Source organism: Callospermophilus lateralis, chromosome 6 (genome assembly GCF_048772815.1).
Source record: "Callospermophilus lateralis isolate mCalLat2 chromosome 6, mCalLat2.hap1, whole genome shotgun sequence".
In the NCBI taxonomy this organism is placed as follows: domain Eukaryota; kingdom Metazoa; phylum Chordata; class Mammalia; order Rodentia; family Sciuridae; genus Callospermophilus; species Callospermophilus lateralis.
In genome coordinates this window covers 366213-388449 of record NC_135310.1, presented here as the reverse complement: position 1 = coordinate 388449, position 22237 = coordinate 366213, and the positions used below count along the sequence as shown (strand labels likewise).

Below are 22237 nucleotides of genomic sequence, written 5' to 3'. Positions count from 1 at the left end.
GTATGTGTGTGTTTTCTTGGAATTTATTGATCATTTACCCAACCATTTTTTAAAATTCTTTATCTGGTATTGCATTCACTTCAATATCTTTAGTCACTTGCTGGTGAATTGTGAACCTTAGGAAGTGTTGTGTTAGCTTGTGTTTTCATGTCTCTTGATATGGCATTAAAACAAATACCTGTTGCTAATATAACATCTACAACACCAATTACCACAAAAACAGGAATGGTAGGGTTGCCAGCAGCAAAAACAATAAATGACCATGAACTAGATCTAGCATTAAAATAAAAAGCAGGTATCAGTTGTCTTCCACAGCACTGATAACTGCAATAACATGAGTGGTGGGGAAAGGAGTCACATAAACCAAATAGTTCTAAAAAAACTATTTAAAAAATTCATTAAGAGAAAATAAAATGTGGTAAGAAGGTAGAAGAGTTTAGAGTATTCAAAATGTGAACAGTAAATGCAGAAGAGATGTGGCACGTGGTGATTATAAAGTAGGAGGATAAAAATAGAAAAAAAAGTAAATGAAGAGAGAAAGAATAAGAGAATTTAGCTGAAAAGAGGAGGAGAGAAAAATAAGGGAAAAAATACAAAACAAAAGCCCTAACCCTCAAAAGATAAGAAAAAGTAATCATCATAAAAATGCTAAAACCGAGAGAGAAACAAATGTGGATATGTACATGTGTATCCATGGACCAGTGAGCACAGCAAGGTCGTGGAGACACATGGCTAATGGAAGGTCACCCACTGAGGTGTTCAGAACACTTGACAAGGATGGGTGGGTGCTCACTGCTATGCCAGACTGTCCTTTCCAGTTCTTTTGGGGCTGAGAGAGAAAAGAAAAGGATTGGTGCTATTCAACCCCTTCCCCTTTTTTTCCTGTTGTTCACTGTTGAGGGCTGGAATGGCCTGAAACTGAAGCTGATTGAAATTGCTCTGTGTGTGAGACCCTGCATGGTCACAGGTCCTCAGGGTGGAGGAGGAGGAGGAGTAAGGCTGCCCAGGAGTTCTAGAGTAGGGAGCAGCTCTGTGTGACCCTTCTTGGTGGGATTTTGTCATTATGCATCTGTCAGAACCATGGAATCTACATTATAGAGTGAGCTCTCCTGAAAGCTATGGACGTTGGTTGGCGAGTTAGTAGGCCATTAATTTTGATAGACAATCAATCCCTGGTGGGGTGTTGAGAGCAGGGCTGGCTCTGCATGTAGTTGCAGCATGTATCTAAAGAATTTTTTGAAAAAAATAAATAAAATCAGTAACCTCTGAGAATCTGTAAGAATTGGAGAAGTTCAGTCGCCAGTAGAAGGAGTGTACATAGCACGCTGTTCACATAAAGATGCAGTGGGAGAACTTCCTGCTGGTACAGGAGACTCAGGGCAGTGGAACCCTCTCTGCGGGGGTTGGGCCTGGTGCCAGTGACATGTGAGGAGACAGGCTGCTTGAGCCGTTGTCTGTAGAAAATTTGCGCCACAGAGACCTCCAGGCCAGAGGGCTCCTGTGAGTTTCCCAGACCCCTGAGGAGCGGCTGGGTAAGGGAAGGCTCACTAAGCACTTTTTATGAGTTCAGCTGAACCTTGATACCAAAATCTAACAGCAGCATGATGAAAAATGAACATTTTAGCCCTGTTTCATGAAAAATAATTCAAATTTCCGAGAAAAAAAAAGCAAATTGAGTCTAATAATATGTAAAAGCTTATGGGACATGATAGGCAAGCGGGTTTATTTTTGTAATCCAAGGTTGATTTAACACTTGAAAATTACCATGGTTGGTCGGGGGGAGCGCTAGGGTTGTGGCTCAGTGGCATAGCGCTTGCCTAGCAAGCACGAGGCACTGGGTTTGATCCTCAGCACCATATAAATGTAAAATAAAGGGGCTGGGGATGTGGCTCAAGCGGTAGTGTGCTCGCCTAGCATGCGTGAGCCACTGGGTTCAATTCTCAGCACCACATAGAAACAAAATAAAGATATTGTGTTCACCTAAAATTAAAAACTAAATATTTTTAAAAAATAAATGTAAAATAAAGATATTGTGTACACCTAAAACTAAAAAATAAACATTAAAAAAAAAATTACCATAGTTTGCTTTCTTAACACAGTGATGAGGGAAAAAGTGGAATGGACGGGCTGGGGATGTGGCTCAAGCGGCAGCGCGCTCGCCTGGCATGCGTGAGACCCGGGTTCGATCCTCAGCACCACATACAAATGAAGATGTTGTGTCCACCGAAAACTAGAAAATATATATATATTGAAAAATTCACACTCTCTCTCTCTCTGTCTCTCTCTCCTCTTTCACTCTTAAAAAAAAAAAAAAAAAAGTGGAATGGATTCCAAAAAGCGTTTGATTAAATTTATTTGTGGTAAAGGCAGCAGAGACCATGAGGCCTGACCTGGTGGCCACTGCTGACTGCCCCGGGCGTTGACTGCTGTTGCTCACTTGTCTCTGCAGCTCGAGTACATCAGCCCCAGAGCTGTGCAGCTGGGTTCCCTTCTTGTCCGTGGCCTCACCACTCTCGCCCTGGTCAATAGTGCGTGTGGCTTCCCCTGGAAGACAAGTGAGTTCATGCCCTGGAACGTGTTTGATGGGAAGCTTTTCCATCTGAAGTACCTGCAGTCTGAAAAAGGATATTCTGTGGAGGCTCTTTTGGAACAAAATGTGAGTTCTGGTTTTGCACGTTCGAAAATAAATCCAGCAACCTGAGATTGCACAGTCCTGGAGTTGACATGGGAAGACAGACTAGCTGTCAGTCCTAATGGGCGTGTTGCTTTAGGAAAACAGACGTGCTCTCCAGAAACCTCCCCACCATCCCAGGCACTGAGGAGTCTCTGCTGACCTCGGGGCACTCCTGTTTCCATGGCTGCTCTCCATAGCACCAGACGTGCACTGCAGCTCACTCTCCCGGCAGAGGGGCCTAACAACACCAGGCCAGCCTGGGAACCTTGACCCCTGGAGGCTCCCCATATTGTTGAAGTCATGTGCTGCTCCTGATTTCTAAGCATCATTGCTGCCTATCCCTGCAAGACTTCTAAGTAAGGTTCACACCTAGCTCACGTGGAGTGTTTCAGGGGAAACATTCGGTAATGCATCCACCATCATTTTTCAACGAAAAAAGAAACAACGTCCAGGGTGGTATAGGGCTATTAAGTATTCAGAACTTGGGAGCAGCCCAAATGAAGAGCAGAAAGCAAAAGCAGAGTAAGAGGAAAAGCATGCCTCGGAGTGGGCATCACTGCCACAGAGGCTCAGGAGACAGCAGAGGGTGCTGCTGGGAGTCCTGTCACAGGCCTCTGGCCAGCACAGGTGACAGCAGGTTTGTTTTGTTTGTTTTTTAAAGAGAGAGAATTTTTTAATATTTATTTTTTAGTTTTCGGTGGACACATCATTATTTTTATATGATGCTGAGGATCGAACCCAGTGCCCAAGGATCTAGGCATACAAGGCAGAGTGCTCACTAGTAAGAGGAGGCTGCAAGGAGAGAGCGTGCTGCCTCCCCATCTGTGACCTTGGTCTCCCCAGTGAGTGCTCTTGCACGGAGATGGGAAACAAGGTGTGTTAATTGCACAGGTTTTTCAGCCAGATTGTGTGGCAGTCACCCAGCTGGTTACAGCAGGGCTACAGGTCGGTTTGACCTATGGAAGACGAAACAGGCACAGCTGCGTGCTGATGCTTTGCCAGGGGGTATGAGGGAGCAGACTTCCAAGCCCTCTTGTCAGGCCTCCATCCTTGCTGGTGCAGTGTCCTTGGGCACAGGGCCCCTCGTGGGTGTGACCTTGCTATTTATGTGACACAGAACTAGCTCTCAATTGCATCTGATCTGTTTGCAGAGGTCCTGGCTCACCAGATTCCACAACCTGAAAGCAGTGGTCTGCAAGGCCTGCATGAAGGAGAACCGACGCATTGTGGGCAGAGGGCACTGGAGCTCCCACCACACAGGTGGGCAAGGGGTGGGCACTGCAGCACACCTGTCACTGGGTGTTGTGGGCCCAGGATAGACCCAGTCACTTCTGTGGTTTTTTGGTAAGAACTCCAAAAAGAGGTGGATAGAAGTGCAAGAAAAGGTTAACCTTGATGGGATAGGACTTTACCAAATGGTTTAAATTCGGTCCCATTGAGAAAGTGTTCAGAAGGGAGCCATTTGTTCTTGAGTGATGAGGAGCTCTCTCTGTGCATATCCTGCCTTCCACATTCTCCAAGGACAGAAATCACCAGGAAGTGTTTATAAAACAAAGAAAAGCTTAAGAGTATTGGGCTGGGGGTGTGGCTCGAGCGATAGCGTGCTTGCCTGGCATGCGTGCGGCGCTGGGTTCAATCCTCAGCACCACATACAAATAAAGATGTTGTGTCTGCCGAAAACTAAAAAATAAATATTAAAAAATTTCTCTCTCTCTCTCTCTCTCTCTTAAAAAAGAAAGAAAGAAAAGCTTAAGAGTATAAAGAAAGTAAGAAAGGAAACATAGAAGCCTCTCATTCTGTCACCCTGAGGGACAGGTGTTGAGGACTGGTTACTGTGAGCTTTTCTTGTGCTTCAGCTTTGAGGTCCACTCTCCATGTGGCTTTGCCATGCAGCACCTAGCATGTGGCTCTGAGATGGCCACAGGCTTTCAGTTTCCCCCTTCAGAGCTTCACAACTGTTTGCATCTTTCTTGTGGCTCACAGTGCTTCTCTGTGTGTTAATAACAGAGCATTGTAGGTCAAGTGTCGTTGAATTCAGGGAAGTGTGGCCAGCGTGTGTTCTGTAATCCATTTCATCCCTTCGCACCTTCACCAGCAGTGACTGAAGGTCTTAGGAGGCACACTCGAGAGCACCTAAGGGTGTATTCCTTTTCATTCATCTCATTGATTGGATGCTTCTGTGTATCGTGGTGTGGGACACCCCGCTGCTTATCTTGTTGGTGGGTGTCTCGTTATTCTCCTTGGCTTTGTTTGGTTGGTCTCTGAACCCTTGGCAGCCTGATGTTCTTGTCGATGGAGTGAGAGCTCACCCCAGACCCTGCCCATTAGGCTATCTTCATGAGCCTCAGTTGTACCAGCCTTGCAGGCTTCACCTTGGAGGCTGTGTGTGATTGGAGCACCCATCCTTTCAGGTGTCCAGTCCTCCTGACTTTTGAGTGTGGACCCATTAGGGAGAACAGCTGGGTGGGGAGCTGCCCCAGACCGGGAAAGGGTGGTGCCTTTATCCATTTGCTAACCTTTCCTCCGTTTTTTGGCTTTAACCTAACAGCTGAAGTTGGGTAGAATTTGAGACCCAAAAGCACTACAGAATAATTGTGCTACCATCTCTGCATTATGTTCTCAGGGTAGTCGACAGTCTGGGGCTCAGCCTGCCTATGGATGGATGTGTTCCTAATTCAAACTGCTCAAGAGTGGGACAGATGGCAGAGAGCCTTGCTGAAGGCTGTGTGCCGGGTGTTTTGAGGTGGCCATTGTCACTGGGCTTTGCATACCCAGACTTCTCTCTGGTCACTCTGTCCATGTGTGCTGTGAGAAGATGCCTGGTGCTAAGGTTGCTGCCTGCTCACACAGCTGCATAGCGGCTTCCCCAGAGCCCACTTCCCTTGAGTTGGCTTCTAGAGTCAACAGCCATGAACACAGGGTCACACGCAGCTCAGTATGCTGGCGCGGATCCAGCGTTGCCCCCACAGAAACCTCCAGAGCTGGAGGTGTGACGTGATAGCCGGATACAGTGGACACGTTACAAACAGGTAGCTCAGCAGCAAGGGTGGCCCAGTGCTGGAGCCATGGCAAGCAGGTGGAAGGCCACTGGCTAGATTAGGTACATCACCACAGTGGGAGATGAACCAGGAAAGGTTAGTAGGAGCTGGATGCAGGAGACTGTTGATTGCCACGTTTAAGAGTTGACATTTTTATCCAGTCCAAATCAAGAGAGCTTTTGAAGGCTTTTAAAGTGATGCAGTCAGAAATACTGCTCTTATCTGGATGCAGTGGTGCACGCCTATGATCCTAGGGACTCTGGAGGCTGATGTAGGAGGATCACAAGTTCAAGACCAGCCTCAGTAACTTACTAAACCCTGTCTTAAAATAAAAAACAAAAACAGCTGGGGATTTAGCTCAATAGTAGAGTGCCTCTTGGTTCAATCCCTGGTACCAAAAAAAGAAATACCATTTAGGAAGGTGTACTTATCAGCAGCAGAGAATGGGGATAAGGAAGCAGACTGAGGCTCTCTTGGGCCCAGACGAGTGGTGCTGGAAGGGGAGCCAGGATGCCTCTGGCAGCATGTGGCTGCACCCTTGAGTGCAGTCTTCTTCCTTTACTGGTGATCAGAACCCCAGGGGCTGCGGACTGTTCCTTGTGTCCATAGTGGCTCCATGCAGGAGAGGGGCTGTGCCTGAGACATCAGGGAACACTGGCCAAGGCCATGCTGCATGGAGCTGTAAGCAGCAGTGTAGCACCCACATCTCAACTTCTGTCTTTGTAGATCACTATGGAGTACCAGAACACTGAAGGAAATAATACTGAGTCAGGTCTTCTAGTAGAGACAGATGGCAAAAGGTAGAGGGTTTGGGAAGTTATGAACACTGTGAAGTACGTATCCATGAGTTTGAGGAGCTCATGAAGTCCTAGGTAGAACGTCCCCTAAGGATGAGTTGGTCAAGGGATTCAGAGGTGGGGCCCATACCTCTTTTCAGGGGTGGAGCTCCTGGCCCCATCGCCCCCGGGGCCCCAGTGAACCTGAGACCTCCTTTGGAAGGAACATGTTTGGCCGTTGCCCTCGGCCCTTGGCACAGGATCACATTCCCTGCAGCAGCTCCTGTGCTGCAGTCCTGTCTGTGCACCCACAGCGCCTTTCCATCGCAAGCCCACTGAACACATGGGGACTGCTGACTCGGTGCCACCTGCCATGTTGTTAGACCTGGGGCAGGGCAAGCGTGCTATGCTGACATGCTGACTGTGTTCCCACAGGGAGGTGGGGAAGGCAGGGCTCCAGCTCCCACAGGACAAGCTCTGCGTGTGGCCATTCTGGGCAAGGACAGCCGTGGAGAGACCAGGGTCCAGGTAAGAAGCCATGTGTGCCAGCCTCCATGCAGGGGCTGGCCGAACTGCTCCTCCTGTCCCGAGTGTGCGGTTCACTGCTGAGACGCGTCGTGTGTGGGCATCTGTCTGCTCCCGGCCACTTCATTCATCACCCTAAGTACCCAACTTTTGGAGTTTCCTTAACAAAGGCTCTTACAGAGTTACATGTCAAAAGTTCACCCTTCTAATGGTCATGTTCATGTCACAGTCATATACATGAGGGATACACACACACACACACACACACACACACACACACGTAAATGTGGTGTGGGAGATGAGCCTTATCCTTGGTTTCTTGTACATGTAGCACAGGTATCTAGTGCACATATTTTGCTGAATTTAGTATGTAATATTTACATCTAAGTACATAGAAAACCTCATTGTTATTTAAGTCTGATTCCTTAGTTTAGAGAATCAAACTTTATAGACTTCAGAATTATCTAAAATTTATCATGCACACTTTTAATTCATGATATTTTTATGTTTCTGACCTCTAACTCGTGTGGTAGCTCCTCACATGGCTCAGTTCACTTTCCAGGCACAGTAGGTCTGAGCGTCAGCCCAGTTGTTGTGGTGGCACCACCTCTGAGAACAGCTCGTGCAGGTCGGCACCAAGATGCTTGCCTCCGGGATTGAGCAGCAGTCTTGCCCAGTGCTGAGTCCGGCCCTCTGTCCTGGTTTGCACATTGAGCGAACACCAGAGCCGATGGGTGTCTCTGCAGGGCCCACCCCCAGGCAGTAGAAGGGCTCTGCCAGTGTAGGCTTAGATTGGTTGGACATTTCTCTGAGCTAAAACCTGCAGACCTTGCTCTTCCGCATCCTGCCTGCCACCTGGGCCTCCCTGGCCAGGTGGATCTCCTCAGTCACCTGCCTTCTCTCATGGTCTCTAGTGTAGCACACACATGAGGGTCACAGCCACCTCACTGCCAGTTAAGCAATCTGCTCATCTGCCTGAGCAGTATAACTTCCTGTTCAGCATACTTGAGCTTGCTCTTTTTTTTTTTTTTAATATTAAAATTTCCTAAAATTGGATTTATTTTGGTTCAAACACAATTGTTGAAATAACTGTCAAATTTTGAATAAGGTTTGTAGAGTAGATATTCATAATTTAATTTTCTTATTATGTACCTTTTTTTGAAATGGAGAAAAAGAGATAAAACAAGTTAATAAAATAGTAACATTTGAGAAATGTTTCCTAGGGATTCTTTGCACTACCATTATAAATCTTCTATAAATCTGAAACTGTCAAAAGAGAATATTTCTGAAAGAAAAATATTTCTTTAAAATGTTAAAAAGTAAAGCATACTCAATAAAATGAACTGTGGATCTCTAGAGGTATAATTAAATAAAAAATTTAGTGGTGGATGATTACAAAGATATTTATAGTCTCAAACTCTCTCCCTACAAAAAATTTAATTACAAAGTAGAATACTGCAAATATCACCTTAATAATCAATATTAACATCAGCAGTAATGAGGATACTATATGTCACATGATGTGACTCAAAGAGAAAAACAGAGAATTGATTCTGTGGTAAACTTGACAGAAAACATGTAATCTAGTTCCAATCATAAAGAAACCAGAAAATCCATCTTAAGCACATTCTGCATGCTTTCTCCCTGAAAAGATTCAAAGGTAAAGAAGAGACTAAGGACCATTTGAATCTGAAGGCATCTCTAAAATACAACAATAAATTTCATTTCATGCCTCTGAATAAAATATTTTGCTATAAAGGACAATATCAGGCTACTAGCAATAAATGAAAATGATTTGAGGATTAAGTGGTTGAAGGCATTATGATAGAATGTATTATTATTGATTTGAGAAAAGGCAATTGTTTAATGTTTTTTGCCTTTTCTCTTCATACAATCTTGAAATATAATAGTAAATTTGCAGGTTCTAATATAAAGTACTTTTGTCCACTGAAACATTTTAAAGTGAATTGCTGACATATGACATCATCCATGATATATTTAGTTTTTACTACAATCAGATCATGCTAGATAACTACAATACAGCCTTTATTATAAAGCTGATATGATTAACAAGTATTCTGTTACTTGGTAATATTTGAAAAACTCATTCATAAGGAATGAAGGTTGTATTCGAGTTATGTAGCATGTTCTGACCTGTAGAAAATACTAAAAATATCATGAATGACAGCATATGTCAACAATTCACTTTAAAATTATTCAGTGAACAAAAGTACTTTATATTAGAAACTGAAACTTCACTATTATTTTCCAAGATTGTATAAACAAAGAGAAAAGAAAAAAACTATTGAGCAAAAACATTAACCCATTAGTGAATATAGTAATGGAATACCAAAGTAATGTTACCTAAATCTCTGGATCCATATTCAGGGATACATTTTTTTTAAAATACAAATAATCTATCATTAATGTGATATTTAGATTCACCAAATTAGTGTTGACTGTTTGCTTGTTGAATGAAGTTTAAATGTTAGCATTTAGACAGTTTGAAAACATCTCAATAAAAACTGGTTCGCACATGCACTTCAAATTTTCTTACAGATGTATATAAAGCTTCATATTTTGAGAATTTCATCATCTATATTATACACACATCCATTTCAATAAAGTTTTTACATCATACATTTCATCAAACAATACAAATATTTTATCAACAGTCTAAAAACACAGTATTAGTTTTCATATGCTTTTTCTTATTATCTCTATATCATTATGGTTTTTTCAAAAGTCGATCTTCTCTTGGCTTATTAGTAATTGTTCAGGCAGAAGCTCCCATAGTCAAGATTCAAATTCTTATAGCTGTAATTTGTCTCTTGATTATACAAGCTTGAATAAATAAATTTTGGGTATGGATTAAAATCTTTTTCACTTTTCTCATTGTAAAGCTCTTTTAAATGATCACACGGGTGATTTCAATAAAGAGTAGGTTTTTACAGATCTCTAACATCACATCTCCATATAATGTCTACTGAGAGGGGTCCAGGAATTTCCATTCCTCTTCCGAAAACTCAATGACCTCATCTCTTAATGTCAATGGTTCCACAGTAAAAATATTTAATAATTTTCCTGCCTTACATTCTTTCTTATCACCTTCATTAGGAACCTCTCATGCTGCCTCCTTCGCCCAAGCTTGGTCTTAATGTAGGAGATACTAAGATTCACTGGACTAAAGCACCAAGGGACCCTGCAAATGACCAGAAGGCCTTTGACTTGCCTAGAATGAAATGGTGCAACCCATGGGTAGCCCTGGGGTCCTGCTGCAGGGCACATGGGCCAGCTGGTGCTGGCCTGTAGAATCCATCTGTCTCTGCTGGACAGAGCATGTATGGGCTGCCTGAGAAGAGTGTGGTGTTTTGGCTTTTCGGTCTGTAAGGCTGATAGGGTTCCAAGTGAGCTGGGTGCAAAATGAAATGCAGACCTCACTGGCTGACCTGCCCCCTGCTAGTTCAGTGAGGAGTCTGAGAAGGCTCCCCACTAGCAATGTATAAGCAAAGACTTGATGGGGGTGGGAGCAGCTGCCAGGTGTATGAGGGACATGGGGCAGAGAGGGCCAGCAGGGAGCAGGAGGTCTGTGTTTGCAGAAGGAAAGGACCTAGCACTTGAAATTGATTGCAGAGGGACATTTGGCCTTAGTTACCAGTGGCCATCCAAAGTGCTACAAGCCTGCTGTGTTAAGCTGGTCGTGATACACGATGGCTTGAAACAAGCAAGGGGCTGGCTTGGAGTAGCCACTTGGGGTGAGGGAGCTCTAATGCCTTGCACCCAATGAAGGTCAGGGCTATGCACTGAGGCTTTGGCCCCTGGATGAAGCCAGTCATGCAAGCTGGGTGGGACTAGACTGTGGCAGGAGCTGGTGGCCTCACATTGAGCCAGCTGATCTGACAGGATGGGAATAGATCTCCCCTGCAGAAGCCACAGTTACTCCCAGCCAGGTGAGGTGCTACCCCACTTCCAACCTTTCCAATGAGCAGTCCCCACACTTGCCCAAGAGAGCTGAGGAAGGTGACCTTGTGCTTACACTTTTTTAGCTTTGGATTGTCCCTTTCCTTGCTCTGTCCAGATCCTAGGTGAGGATAGGTGGTGACCGGGCCAGCAAGGCAGGGAAGAGGCTGTGTGCTACAGGCAGGGTCAGCACACTACCCCTGATGAGAAGAGTACAGCCCTGCTTGGAAGTCACCAGGTCTCCTGAGAGGGACAGTATCTTGGGTGACTTCCCAGGTTCTTCATGCTTTTCATCAGGAAACTGGCCTGGATTGCTTCTCTGTCCCCATAGCTCTGCAATTTTGACCCTGATTTTTCAGAGTGGGTGAGCAATAATCAGTGGTACACCCAAGGGACAAATAGAGGAAGGTGGGGTGGGTGTCATAGAGCGGCCATCAAAGACAGGCCCAGTCCCAGCCCTAGCTCTGTGCCTGGGCCCGCCGCCCATGGCATAGTGAAGGTTGCAGGCTTTCTTACCAGCTGCAGTCTCCAGAGGAAGCCCATAGCTTTCCACAGCAGGTCCCATCTGCAGGCTGGGCTCCACTCCTTTACCGCAAGCCTGCAGACCTCTCTGGTCCTCAGGTGTTGCCAGCACTCAAGGTTCCTAGCACAGCAGTGCTTGCCTCATCAGCACTTACCTGGGATCACCATCGCCATTCTGAGCCTTGTCCCAAGCATTTCAGTGTTACTTTCCTGGCCTTGATTATAGCGTTTTACCTAATGTTTATGTGGAACCATTTCCTATCAAAAACAAAACAGTCACTTTTACCTCAGTGTATTTGCTTTCAAAATAATAAAGCAAAACCCCCATGAGCAGCCATCTTCCAGGCACCAGGATTGACCAGGGCAGGACCTTCAGGCTGTGTGCATGCCCCAGAGAACATGACAAGTTTTCTGCTCTTTGCTTTTTTTCTTTTTTTTTTTTTTCTTTTCTTTTTTAATGTAGTTGTAGGTGAACAGAATGCCTTTATTGTATTTATTTTTCTGTGGTGCTGAGGATCAAACCCAGGGCCTCATGTGTGCCAGGCGAGTGCTCTGCTGCTGAGCTACAGCCCCAGCCCACATTGCAAGTTTTCTGTTCTTTTCCTTGGGTGGTTGTGGAGAGACAGGAGCATTCCTGAGTTTGGCGGTAACCTCTCTTCCCGGCTTTGGTAGGAAGCAGAGTTGGTTTCTTCAGATGCAGTTAGCAGAGAGTGCCAATAGTATCCAGAACCCTGACCTCCTCAGGCAGTTAAAGACAGCAGTGGCCTTCCCCAGGGCAGAGAGCAGGTATGTCCTGGGCTGGAGGGAGTGTGCAACCTGGCGCCCGTGCAAGGGCAGCAACTCTTTGGGCCTCTGTGTGCACATTGGCCTGTTGTCTAGCCCAAGCCCTTTGCTGGTCCCACAGGAGACCAGGGCCATCGTGTTTTTGCAGGCCCCACCTGTGGGCAGCTGTTCTGGCCTGTGATACTGCAGTGCAGGCTTAGGGTGATGGTGGCACTGAGCACCCGTGGGGGTGGCAGCTCTGCAGGGCCTGGACCTGTGGGCACTTGTCATGCGGTGGTCGTCAGGAGAAGATAGCCCTGTGAGTAGAGTCCAGAGAGGCAAGGAGCCGGCAGACTGGCTCTGTGGAGGTAAAGTGGGTGGGCCCAGGAGGGATGGGCTCCTGGTGGTCCCATGAGGACGCCAGCAGGCTCATAAGGGGTCATGTCCTGTACTCCTTTCTGGACAGGACAGGCTGCCCCCATGAGAAACTGGAAACCTGGCACAGGACCCAGGGTTATACCTAGCCCTGCAGCCTCCCCCATCCCCTCCTCAGCCCCACTAGGCTCTTCCTCTTTGAACATCAGTGGTCACACCTCAGCCTGGCCTGTGGAAACTCTTCTCTCTGCCTGCGATGTCCCTTCTTCCCTCAGGGTGTGGTCCTCCCTAGGCTCCAGGCCCTGGTGCCATTGCCATACCAGGTGTGCATTTTATAGGAACTAAGTGCACACTGAGCCAAGGAAGCAGAGGCTCAGTGGGCAGCACCGTGTGGCCGTGGGCTGCCTGGCACCCGTGTCCTGCTCTTACCATGTGGACTTGCATGTTCTTGAGCTAGGCCTCGGTGCTGAGGTGGAGAGTCTTGGCTCTCTCTTGCTGGATGTTGTGTTTAATGCCAGCCCACTGTCACGGGCCCCAGGTTCTGGCTTTAATTCCAGCGCACACATATTCACATTTCATTTCTGACATACGTTGCCTTAGGGTTCCAGGCACATATATAAAGTTGGGTACTGGAAATGGTGTAGTTCCTCCTAACCCAGAGAGGAGCAGAGGTGGAGTGTGGGCAGCAAGGTGTAGACGGGCAGGCACCAGGACACGCAGGTCTGGGCTCCTGCAGCCACCTGCTGGGGGGTGTCAAGGGGAGGCTCAGGCACAGCCTCAGGCTTCCTAATCCTCAGGCTGACCGCTGGTGCAGGTGTCTTCTGCGTTCAGACGTTCTGTGTGAGATGCTGCTGCAGAGTCAGGCTTGGGACTGGGGTGTAGGTTTTCACTGGTAACCGCTGTGTTTTGACCACCTTGAACTCCCATTTTTGTATTTCTTGCAAATATTGAAATAGTCTGAGTAGAAAGTTGCCACTATGTCCAGGACAGTGTCAGTAGGCAAAAGTCTTTCTGTTAGGAAAAAACACCAAGAACCTTGTAACTAAAGGGTCTAGTTGCTGCCAGAGTTGGCAGGTTCCAGCGCCCTGCTCTGCCCTGACCACCGTGTGCTGTGTGGAGCTGAGGCCCCAGGGTCTTAGCAGGGAAGGCCTCTGGGAAGACTGGGCTACACCCCAGAGGTGGCGCACATGAAAGCCTAGGGCCCAGCTTTTGTGAACAAATGGTCCACAAAGCAGTGCACCCTCCCCTCGCACTGCCCAGCCCCACCAGCAAAGGGTCCTGTGTGGAATTCCAGTCAGAAGCTGAAGGTTACCTTCTCTTCTCTGTGGTGGGTCTGAGGAAGGCTCTGCTTATCCGGGCAGCATGGTGGGAACCATGCCCTCTGGAATCCACCTCAGCTACCAGCCTCCTTCTGGAGCCAGAGCCCTCCCACGGGGTTGTCATGTGTGGCTGTGGGGCTATGCTTCCTTTTGCCAGAAGAAAACTAAGAGTAGGCATGAAATTTGTAGGTAAGTGTTATTTTTAAGCTAGGAAAACTCTGACCTTTCTTACCAGGAGGTGGGTTCTGCCCAGGTCCTTTCTCAGCATTCCCTCTCTCTTAGAAGGGCAGAAAGCAGCCAGTGCCCTGTGGGCTGGGGACAGAAGCTCTGGGCTCAGCAGCCACACACTCTGTCTCTGAGCCCTGTGAATGGGAGAGCCATCTTGGCAGTGGGCTTTGTGTAGACGGTGGGACCTGGTGTTCAGAGGGCAGTTCTGAGGTCAGCTTCCACTCACAGCACGACCTCTGGAGTGACTGCTTCCACTCTAACGGATGATCATAGAACAAAATTTTAATGCCTGGTGGCCACAGCTGGAAAGAGAGTAAAGTTCTGCTCTGGTGTGCACTCAGAAACACACAGCTTTCTGTTGGACTGTGAGGAAGGTTTCTGACTTGGGATGTCGTGTTGTTTGGTGCAGGGAGCAGAACCCAGGATCATGACCAGTGGAGGAGGTACTAGTGTCCCCACCTGCACCCCCAGAAGTGCCAGAAGAAGCCGTCTACCCTGAGTCTTGCCGAGTGCCCGGCTTCCCAGGGCTCACATGCTGCTGGCTTTGTCTCCTGACAAGTTGTCTCCTGCAGTTACGATGAGGAGGACGCAGCACCTGAACCCCACCCTGCCCAGCTGCACCTGCAGGGAAAGTGGCTGTGGGACCAGAGTTCACTTGAAAAGAGAAAAGACCCTTGCCAGCAGCTTCTCCCCATGTGTCCCAGGTTGTGCCTGATTGCACGGCCCAGAACAGTCATCATTAACTTCTGCGTTACGTCACACGTGATTGACATCTTTCTCCAGGAGATTGGCGCCTGACCTCACCTGTTCTTTAACTGGACACTACATTGTGAGGATACTTTCCCATGTCCCTGCGAGGCGCTGGATGTTTGGTATCTGACAGTCATGTGGCATTTCACAAATTGTTTTCTCATTGGAAATTCTAACAAGTCAAGTTTCCAACTATTTCTTCTCTTGGTTCTTGGAAATGTTTGAAAGAAAGGAAGGAACAGCTGGGCACGATGGCTCATGCCTGCAATTCCAGCCTACGGAGGCTGCAGCAGGGGATCACACGTTCACAACCAAAATAAGGTCCTGTCTCAAAGTAAAAAAAATTCAAAAAAAATTAAGTAGGTGCCTGGGGATATGGCTCAGTGGTAAAGTGCTTCTGTGTTCATTCCTCAGTACCAAAAAACAAAAAAGAAGAAGAAGAAGAAAGGGAAGGCACAAGTACACATACCTTCCCTGTGAGAGTTGTCCTGCTGGGGCAGGGCAGGCGAGGGGCTCACCTGGTCACTCTGCCTTTTCAGTTCTTTCAGCAGTGCACACAAGGGCAGGCTGGTTCTCAACAGCCAGATGGGAGGCCCAGGGCGTTGACCCTGGGAGTGGTACACCCACTGCTCTTTTCCTCTGAGCAATGAAGAGCCTCTGTTTTTAAAAAATGTTTTAAATGAATCCAAGTTCAGAGTGGCTCTTTCCACAGAATTTTCAAGTAACCCCAGAATTGGAAATTGGACCCCCACACTGTAGGAGCTTCACCTCTGGGGAGTGGAGGTGGAAAGCATTCAGGGTGAGGCTGAGAAGACTGTGTAACCTCAGGCTGCTGCCTGACTCCTCTTGGTCCCTGAGAGCTGGCTGCCCCTGTCAGGGTCCTTCCCAGGCCATGGCACAGCTCTGGAGAGGCTTGGTTCTCTTGGGAAATGCTCCCTTCTGGCTGCTGCTGTGTTCAGACTCAAACCCCCGGCACACTGACATCCAGGTTCCCTCTGCACCTGAGGGAGTGCCCTGCCCAGCAACTCCACCTGCACGGAGCCCCCTTGCTGCTTGTCTTGTACTTGGCAAAGCAGGGTGTGATCTCCAGACGTTGAGCACATTTGTGTTTCTTAGGTTCGAAAACCCAGTGGCCACTCGGTGCAGCTGTTGCTGAGGATGTCCATGTGCCTGCTTATGCTTCATGTGAGTCTGCAGCGTCTACAGCTCTGCCTCCTGGCTTTGGAAATAGGTGTTTCCCGCTCTTCCTGTGAGTGCCATGTACCTGAGTATCCACTTCCTGTTCATTCTCTTGCTCCTTTGAAACCACGGCTGCCTTTAGAAATCCTCTTTTTTTTGCTGCTTGTGTGTGTTTCTGTGAAATAAATTTCTCACCCCTTAGACTGAAAATGGGCTTCTGAGAAAGACATTTCCCTTCATAGTACCTAAATTCTGATTCATCAATAAAATTCATCAATAAAATATTTATGTTCTTTTCACAAGCTTAAGTTGTGTTGGTGTGACCTGCATTCCATTTGAAAACCAGGGCACTTAATATTGTGTGTTTATAAGTTATTTCTGAGTTTAGTTTTCTGATAGAATCTATATGTATCAAATTTTAATTGCGAAGATCGTTTACTCATAATTTACATTTTCTTAAATTTGGAAGACATTTCAACATTCAGTAAATTGGGATGTTTATGAAGAAAGAGAGGCTTTTGGGAGGCCTGTGTCCCTATGGGATAGGCCCAGGAAGATGGAGGAGGTGCAGGCCCTGCACAGCCCCGTATGTGTGACGTGGCCTGAGACTGCACAAGACTTTCATTTCCTGCATTCATATTATTGAAAAAATGTCCTCTAGAATCAGAAGTTGGGGACCCAAAGCTATGCAGAATGTTTCTGTATCTGAGGGCCTAAACATGGACGTGTCCCTGGAACTTCTGGGTCCTTGTGCCTATAAAGGGCAGGGCGTGACTCTCAGAAGGGATCTGGCCCATGAAGGGGAGCCGAGTATGGGGCCTGTTGGGGGGCAGACTGACCTGTCGCACCCTGAGCTTGTATGTGACAGTGGCCTCACTTCTAGGCCTTCCCCTGGGTGTCATTTCCTTCCTTTCCAGGTGGTGCCCGGGAGGAAGTGAGACAAGGCACAGGGGCCAGGCCCTGAGGAGGGACACCATCTTTCTCCTCGCTTAGCCAGGTGCCCGGCCTGGCTGAGGATGGAGACGTCTTGTGACACTGGCTGCCTCCTGCATCCCTGCCCCAGGACCTCAGGGACCATAGGTGGGGACTGTCGTTGACATGATTCTCCCCTGGCCGCTGATTCTACCTCAACCCTGGGGTCTGCCCAGGGAGAGCTCTGTCTCCCAGAGGGTCAGGGGGCCCCAGTGACCTGCTGCTCCTTACCCACCGTCGTCCTGGGCGAGCAAAGGTCAGGACACCAGACACTACTGAGAGTGACATCTCCTGGATGGGCGGCTGTGGACTTTGCCTCTGTTCCCAGGCCTCGGACACCAGATGATCCCCCTCAGAGACAGAAAATAACCCCACACTGCCCAAGACTTATTTTTAAGCTTTGTATTCTGAAATTTTCCTGCTGCCACCTTCTTTGTGAAGCCAATTTTTCAACAGAGACAATATTCCAGGGGGAAAAACAACAACAACATGGATGGATTGGAGGGAGAACAGCCATTCTCAACTGGCGAAATAGTGAAGTTCCCTTGTCCTTATTTTGTGTAAGCAAAATAATCTGATGTTAAGTTTTCAAATTATTTTTTGATGAGTGCTTGGCTCATAGGAAAACTGATTCTGTTTTATGGAATGAAGTGTTACCTGATTTAAAAATTAAAAATGAAGCCAATTAGGATTGTTAAAAAAAAAAGAATAAAAATATTAAAGTGGTAGATAATTTGATTTCCAGAGGTGCATTGTAAGATTCACATGTTTTTCAACAAAATGTCACAAAGCACACAAAGAGGCAGAAAAGTGTCGTTCCTACAAAGGAACAAAACCATGGGACAGAAGTTGCCCTGAAGAACAGACCTTAGAGTTACTAGGAAAGACTTCTTAAAACAGTTACTTTAAAGATGCTCACAGAGCTAAAAGAAGGCATGGACGAAGTCCATTAAATGATGTACAAACAAAATGAGACTAAATAAATAGACAAATTATAAAAAGGAACTAAAAATTTCTAGAACTGAAAAGTACAATAACTAAAACGAAAAATTCCTTAGAGAGATTCAAAAACAGATTTGAGTAGATAGAAGGAAAAAAATCCACAAACTTGAAGATAGAAGGATATCAAGCTTAGAAAAATTAAAGGATGAAGAAAAGTAAACAGCTTAAGGACCTCAAGTGGACCAAGATACACATTGTGAGAATCTTAAAGAGAGTGAGAAAGAGGCAGAAAAAAAATATTTAAATACACACTGCTGAAAAATCCCTAAATTTGATAAAGGAAATCTACAAATAAAATGACTTGGAAAGAGATCTACACTGAGGCACATTGTAGCCCAACTGTCAAGGCCCAAAGACAAAGAATCTTGAAGGCAGCATCACAAGGAGCCCTCAATAGGCTCATCATTGATTTCTTGTCAGAGGTCTTGGAGGGTGGAAGGTATGGGTTGATACATTCGCAACAGTGAGAAAAGTTGAAAAACTGAGAGCTCTATCCAGCAAAACTTTTAAAAATGAAGAAGTTAAAATAATCCCAAACATAAACTAAGGATTCATTAATACTAAGCTTGCTCAAGAAATGCTGGAGAAAGTACATCAGGTTGAAATAAAGGACACAAGTAACTTAAAGCCACCTGAAGAAATAAAGACCTCCAGGAAAGATAAATACATAGTAGCAATTATTAAGAGCTATCTTTATTGTAATTTGCATTTGCAACTTTGCTTTTTATTTTCTACATGATTTGAAATGCATAAGAAACATCCCAAGGGCTGGGGATGTGGCTCAAGCGGTAGCGCGCTCGCCTGGCATGCGTGCAGCCCGGGTTCGATCCTCAGCACCACATACAAACAAAGATGTTGTGTGTGGTGAGAACTAAAAAATAAAATATTAAAAAATTCTCCCTCTCTCTCTCTCTCTCTCTCTCTCTCTCTCTCTCTCTCTCTCTCTCTCTCTCTCCCCCCCCCCCACTCTCTCTTAAAAAAAAAAAAGAAGAAGCATCCCAAGCCCTCCTGAGCAGGAAGTACTGTTTGTGTTGCTGAGGCTCCCGCCTGTCTCCAGGTCATCAGGAGGGCGGGATATGCACTGGGGGTCCACGTGCGTACACACACACACACACATCACTTGCCTCCCAGAGCCAGCTCCAGGTGTGCCATCTGCATCCAGCTCCAGGCAGGCTTCTGTCTCTGCTTCTGTTTCTTCTGTCTCTGTCTCAAGCTTCTGTCTCTCCCTTCATGCTCTGTGGCTATTCCTTCTGCTTCCATGGCACCTGTGGACAAGGAGCCATGGAGGTCCAGCCTGCCTTCCTTCCCAGCACACCTGTGCCTGACGGAGGGCTGCTCAAAGCCAAATCCTACCTCTTGTGTCTGGGAGCCTTTCTGGATGGCGCTGATGTCATGCTCCTGTTTCTCTGGCTTGGCTGCTCGCCTGGGAGGTTGCACCAGTGCGATTGTGGAGGGACTGGCTTTCCTATTCACTCCAGCCTCACTGTCCTTGGCTCTGCTCTGGAAAGTTTGCTCATCTATCTCCTCCAGGTTGCTTCTTGTGGCCTCTGAGGACCCAGGATGCCCCTTTTCTGCAGCACTCTGTCAGGCTAACACATTTTCTTCTGCATCTCTGAGGATGTCAATGATGCCAAAAGTGTTCCATCTCTTTTCTTCTTTCTGCAGCAGCCCATGACCTGTCAGTCATGTTGCCCATGAGATCTCCCAAAAGTCAAGGAGACCAGTCAGGAGAGGTGCCCCACTCCCACGTGGAAGCTCCTGTGTTCAGGGCCCTGCAGACTTGCCCCACATGCCCCTTGTCTGGGTGGCTGGCTGTGCCTTTAAAAAATCCCCTGTGGTAGAGCAGCTGTGTGAGCAGCTCAGCCCTCCATCAAGTCCCATAGGGGCCATGAGCATCCCCTGATGCTGCCAGCCAGAGGACGGATGAAACCCCCAGGCCCCTGAGGCACCTGAAGGGGACAGTGCTGGGCAAGCCTAGCTTGGAGTCTGATGCTGCCTCTGATGACAAGGGCTGTGCCAGTTGTGGGCCACTGGCATCTGCCCACCATGTTGTGTGCCTGAGTGTGCACTTGGGGAGGCTGAAGCCAGAAAGAAGGTCTGGCCCCTGAGAAAGGTGGATTCAGGAGCCAGTGGGACACAAGGGTGCTGGTCAGAGTCACAGGTCGGGGGCCAGCATCTGTCACTCCCTCATTCATCACAAAGGTGTGCTCTACACCTTGGGCTGCCAGACGGAGCCCAGGCTGGCAGGGGTGGTGTGCCCATGAGGCGTCTGCTGGAAGCTGGCCAGGCTTCCTCCCAGGCACCAAGCAAGCTAGGCTTGCGCTGTCCCACTCAGCAGGGCTGGCCTCACGCTCTGTCCATGGAAGCTGGGGGTCAGGACTCCAGGCACCTCCCACACTGCACTGAGGGGAGTGTGGTGTGGTGGGAGGAGAGAGGTGGGGAGAGGAGGGGTCACAGGCAGCGGTGCAGGAGGACTGCAGGAAACGTGGGGGGGCAGGTAGCCGTGGGGGCACCCTGTGGAGGCCGCAGGAAGAGGGGTCGCTGTTTCTCCAAAGGTGCCCTCCAGCAAGTCTCCTGCCCCAGTCTTCCTTTCCGCTTCACCTCACTCCAGCTCACAGGCCTTTGGTGGGCTGACTTCCATATGTCTCTTGTCTCTGGCGTCCTTAGCACAGCTGGGCTCCCTCTTTCCTTGGAGAACTCTCCCACTCGGGTTTCCTGGCAGGGGACAGCATACCAGGTGAGTGAGGAAGATGCAGCCCTCACAATGCAGAGTGGTCTCTGCCCTTAGCCTTGCCTCATGAGGCTGGCATTCTGGGCTGCAGTGGCTGGTGGCCCCGCTAGCTGGAGCCACAGCTGAAGGGGGCCAGGCAGCAGCACACCCCGGCGGGCAACAGGAGGCAGGGAGGCAGGCTGGAGACCACCACCACAACTTCAGAATCGGGCTGGCTTTTCCCGAATGTGCACTGCACCTTCGGAGGGAGCTGGGCTCAGCTCTTACCTGCGTCACGCTCTCTCTCTCTCTCTCTCTCTCTCTCTCTCTCTCTCTCTCTTTTTTAAACAATCTCACAACTCTTTAAAACAAATCAGTAAAAAATAATGTGAATATGTTTTTGCAATGAAGAATGTACTCACGGCAGTGCCGTGTGCTGTCTGGACCCTTGGAGACACTGCCGTGGTGTCTGGGGTTGCTGAGCCAGAGGCTCACTCCCTCCTAGACTCAGGACACACCTGAGGCCCTGTCCTGCGTGGAGGCAGTGAGGCTGCTGCGTGGGAGCTCCAGGATGGCAGGTGCTTCTCTGAGCCCTTCACCTGACCCAGGTTCATTCTCCTGGTCATGAGGAGCAGCTGCCCTGAGGCACACAGCTGCTGCCTGCCCTCCACTGCCTGCCAGAGTTGAGATGGCACCAGGCCCTAAGTCACCCAGTTTAAGCACTGTGTTGCAGCACAGGAGTTGGGAGGCAGCCTGAACCCCACCTCTCCTGCCCCAGGGCTGACTCCAGATGTGCCATCCTGGCTTGAATTCTGCCGTGAGGTTCCGGCCAGTGTGCCAGGCCCTGACAGCTGTTTTGCTCTTCCCCTTTGGCCAACTGGGTCCACCAAAAATTTAAACCCAGAAATCCTTACCCTGCAGGACGTGGGGTGGATAAAAAGAGGTAGCCTCAGGCTGTGGAGCCCTGGCACAGCCAGTGGGTCCCAGAGGGGGTGTCTCTGACCCTACCTTCAGGCTGCGTGGCCTCTTGTAGGCTGCTTGGTCTCAGCTGCAACCATGGGCTGTATCTAGTCCCATGTTACCACAGGCTCCCAGTGTGCAGAGAGGTCCCACGTGTGGCCTGCTGTCTCCCAGCTGTGGTGACAACCCTCTGGTGGGCAGTCAGTGGGACTGGCAGCTCTGCCAAGGGTGATGGAGATTAGTCTGTGGGCAGCTCAAGAATGCAGGAGGTGGACCAGGTAAGGCCATCTGGACCAGGGCTATCGTCCCCCTCACACATCCAGCCACTTGTTGGAGCATCCAGCCACAGCTGCCCAGCCTGTGTCCTGAGCAGCCTGCCTCTGGCTGGCACTGCACTGCTGTCTTGAGGCCCCAGGTGAACATAGACCCCAAGTTGTCCTCTGCTGCAGCCACCTGCAGCCAAAGGAAGGCAGGGTCCGTGCAGC

At 48.2% G+C, this 22237-nt stretch overlaps 1 protein-coding gene across 5 annotated transcripts in view; it reads left to right on the top strand.

The window, feature by feature from the left end:
• Fam120b (family with sequence similarity 120 member B) overlaps positions 1-16372 on the top strand; it is a 53046-nt gene extending 36674 nt beyond the window's left edge. For 4 of the 5 annotated variants that reach the window (XM_076858002.1, XM_076858001.1, XM_076858004.1 and 1 more), the window contains exons 7-10: positions 2450-2656; positions 3826-3934; positions 6924-7016; positions 14589-16372. In XM_076858002.1, coding sequence (XP_076714117.1) covers positions 2450-2656; positions 3826-3934; positions 6924-7016; positions 14589-14629 — 450 coding nt within the window. In that variant the 3' untranslated portion in view covers positions 14630-16372. The remainder of the gene's footprint in view (positions 1-2449; positions 2657-3825; positions 3935-6923; positions 7017-14588) is intronic. The other variant, XM_076858005.1, reaches the window with a different exon arrangement.
• Positions 16373-22237: the final 5865 nt, after the last annotated feature.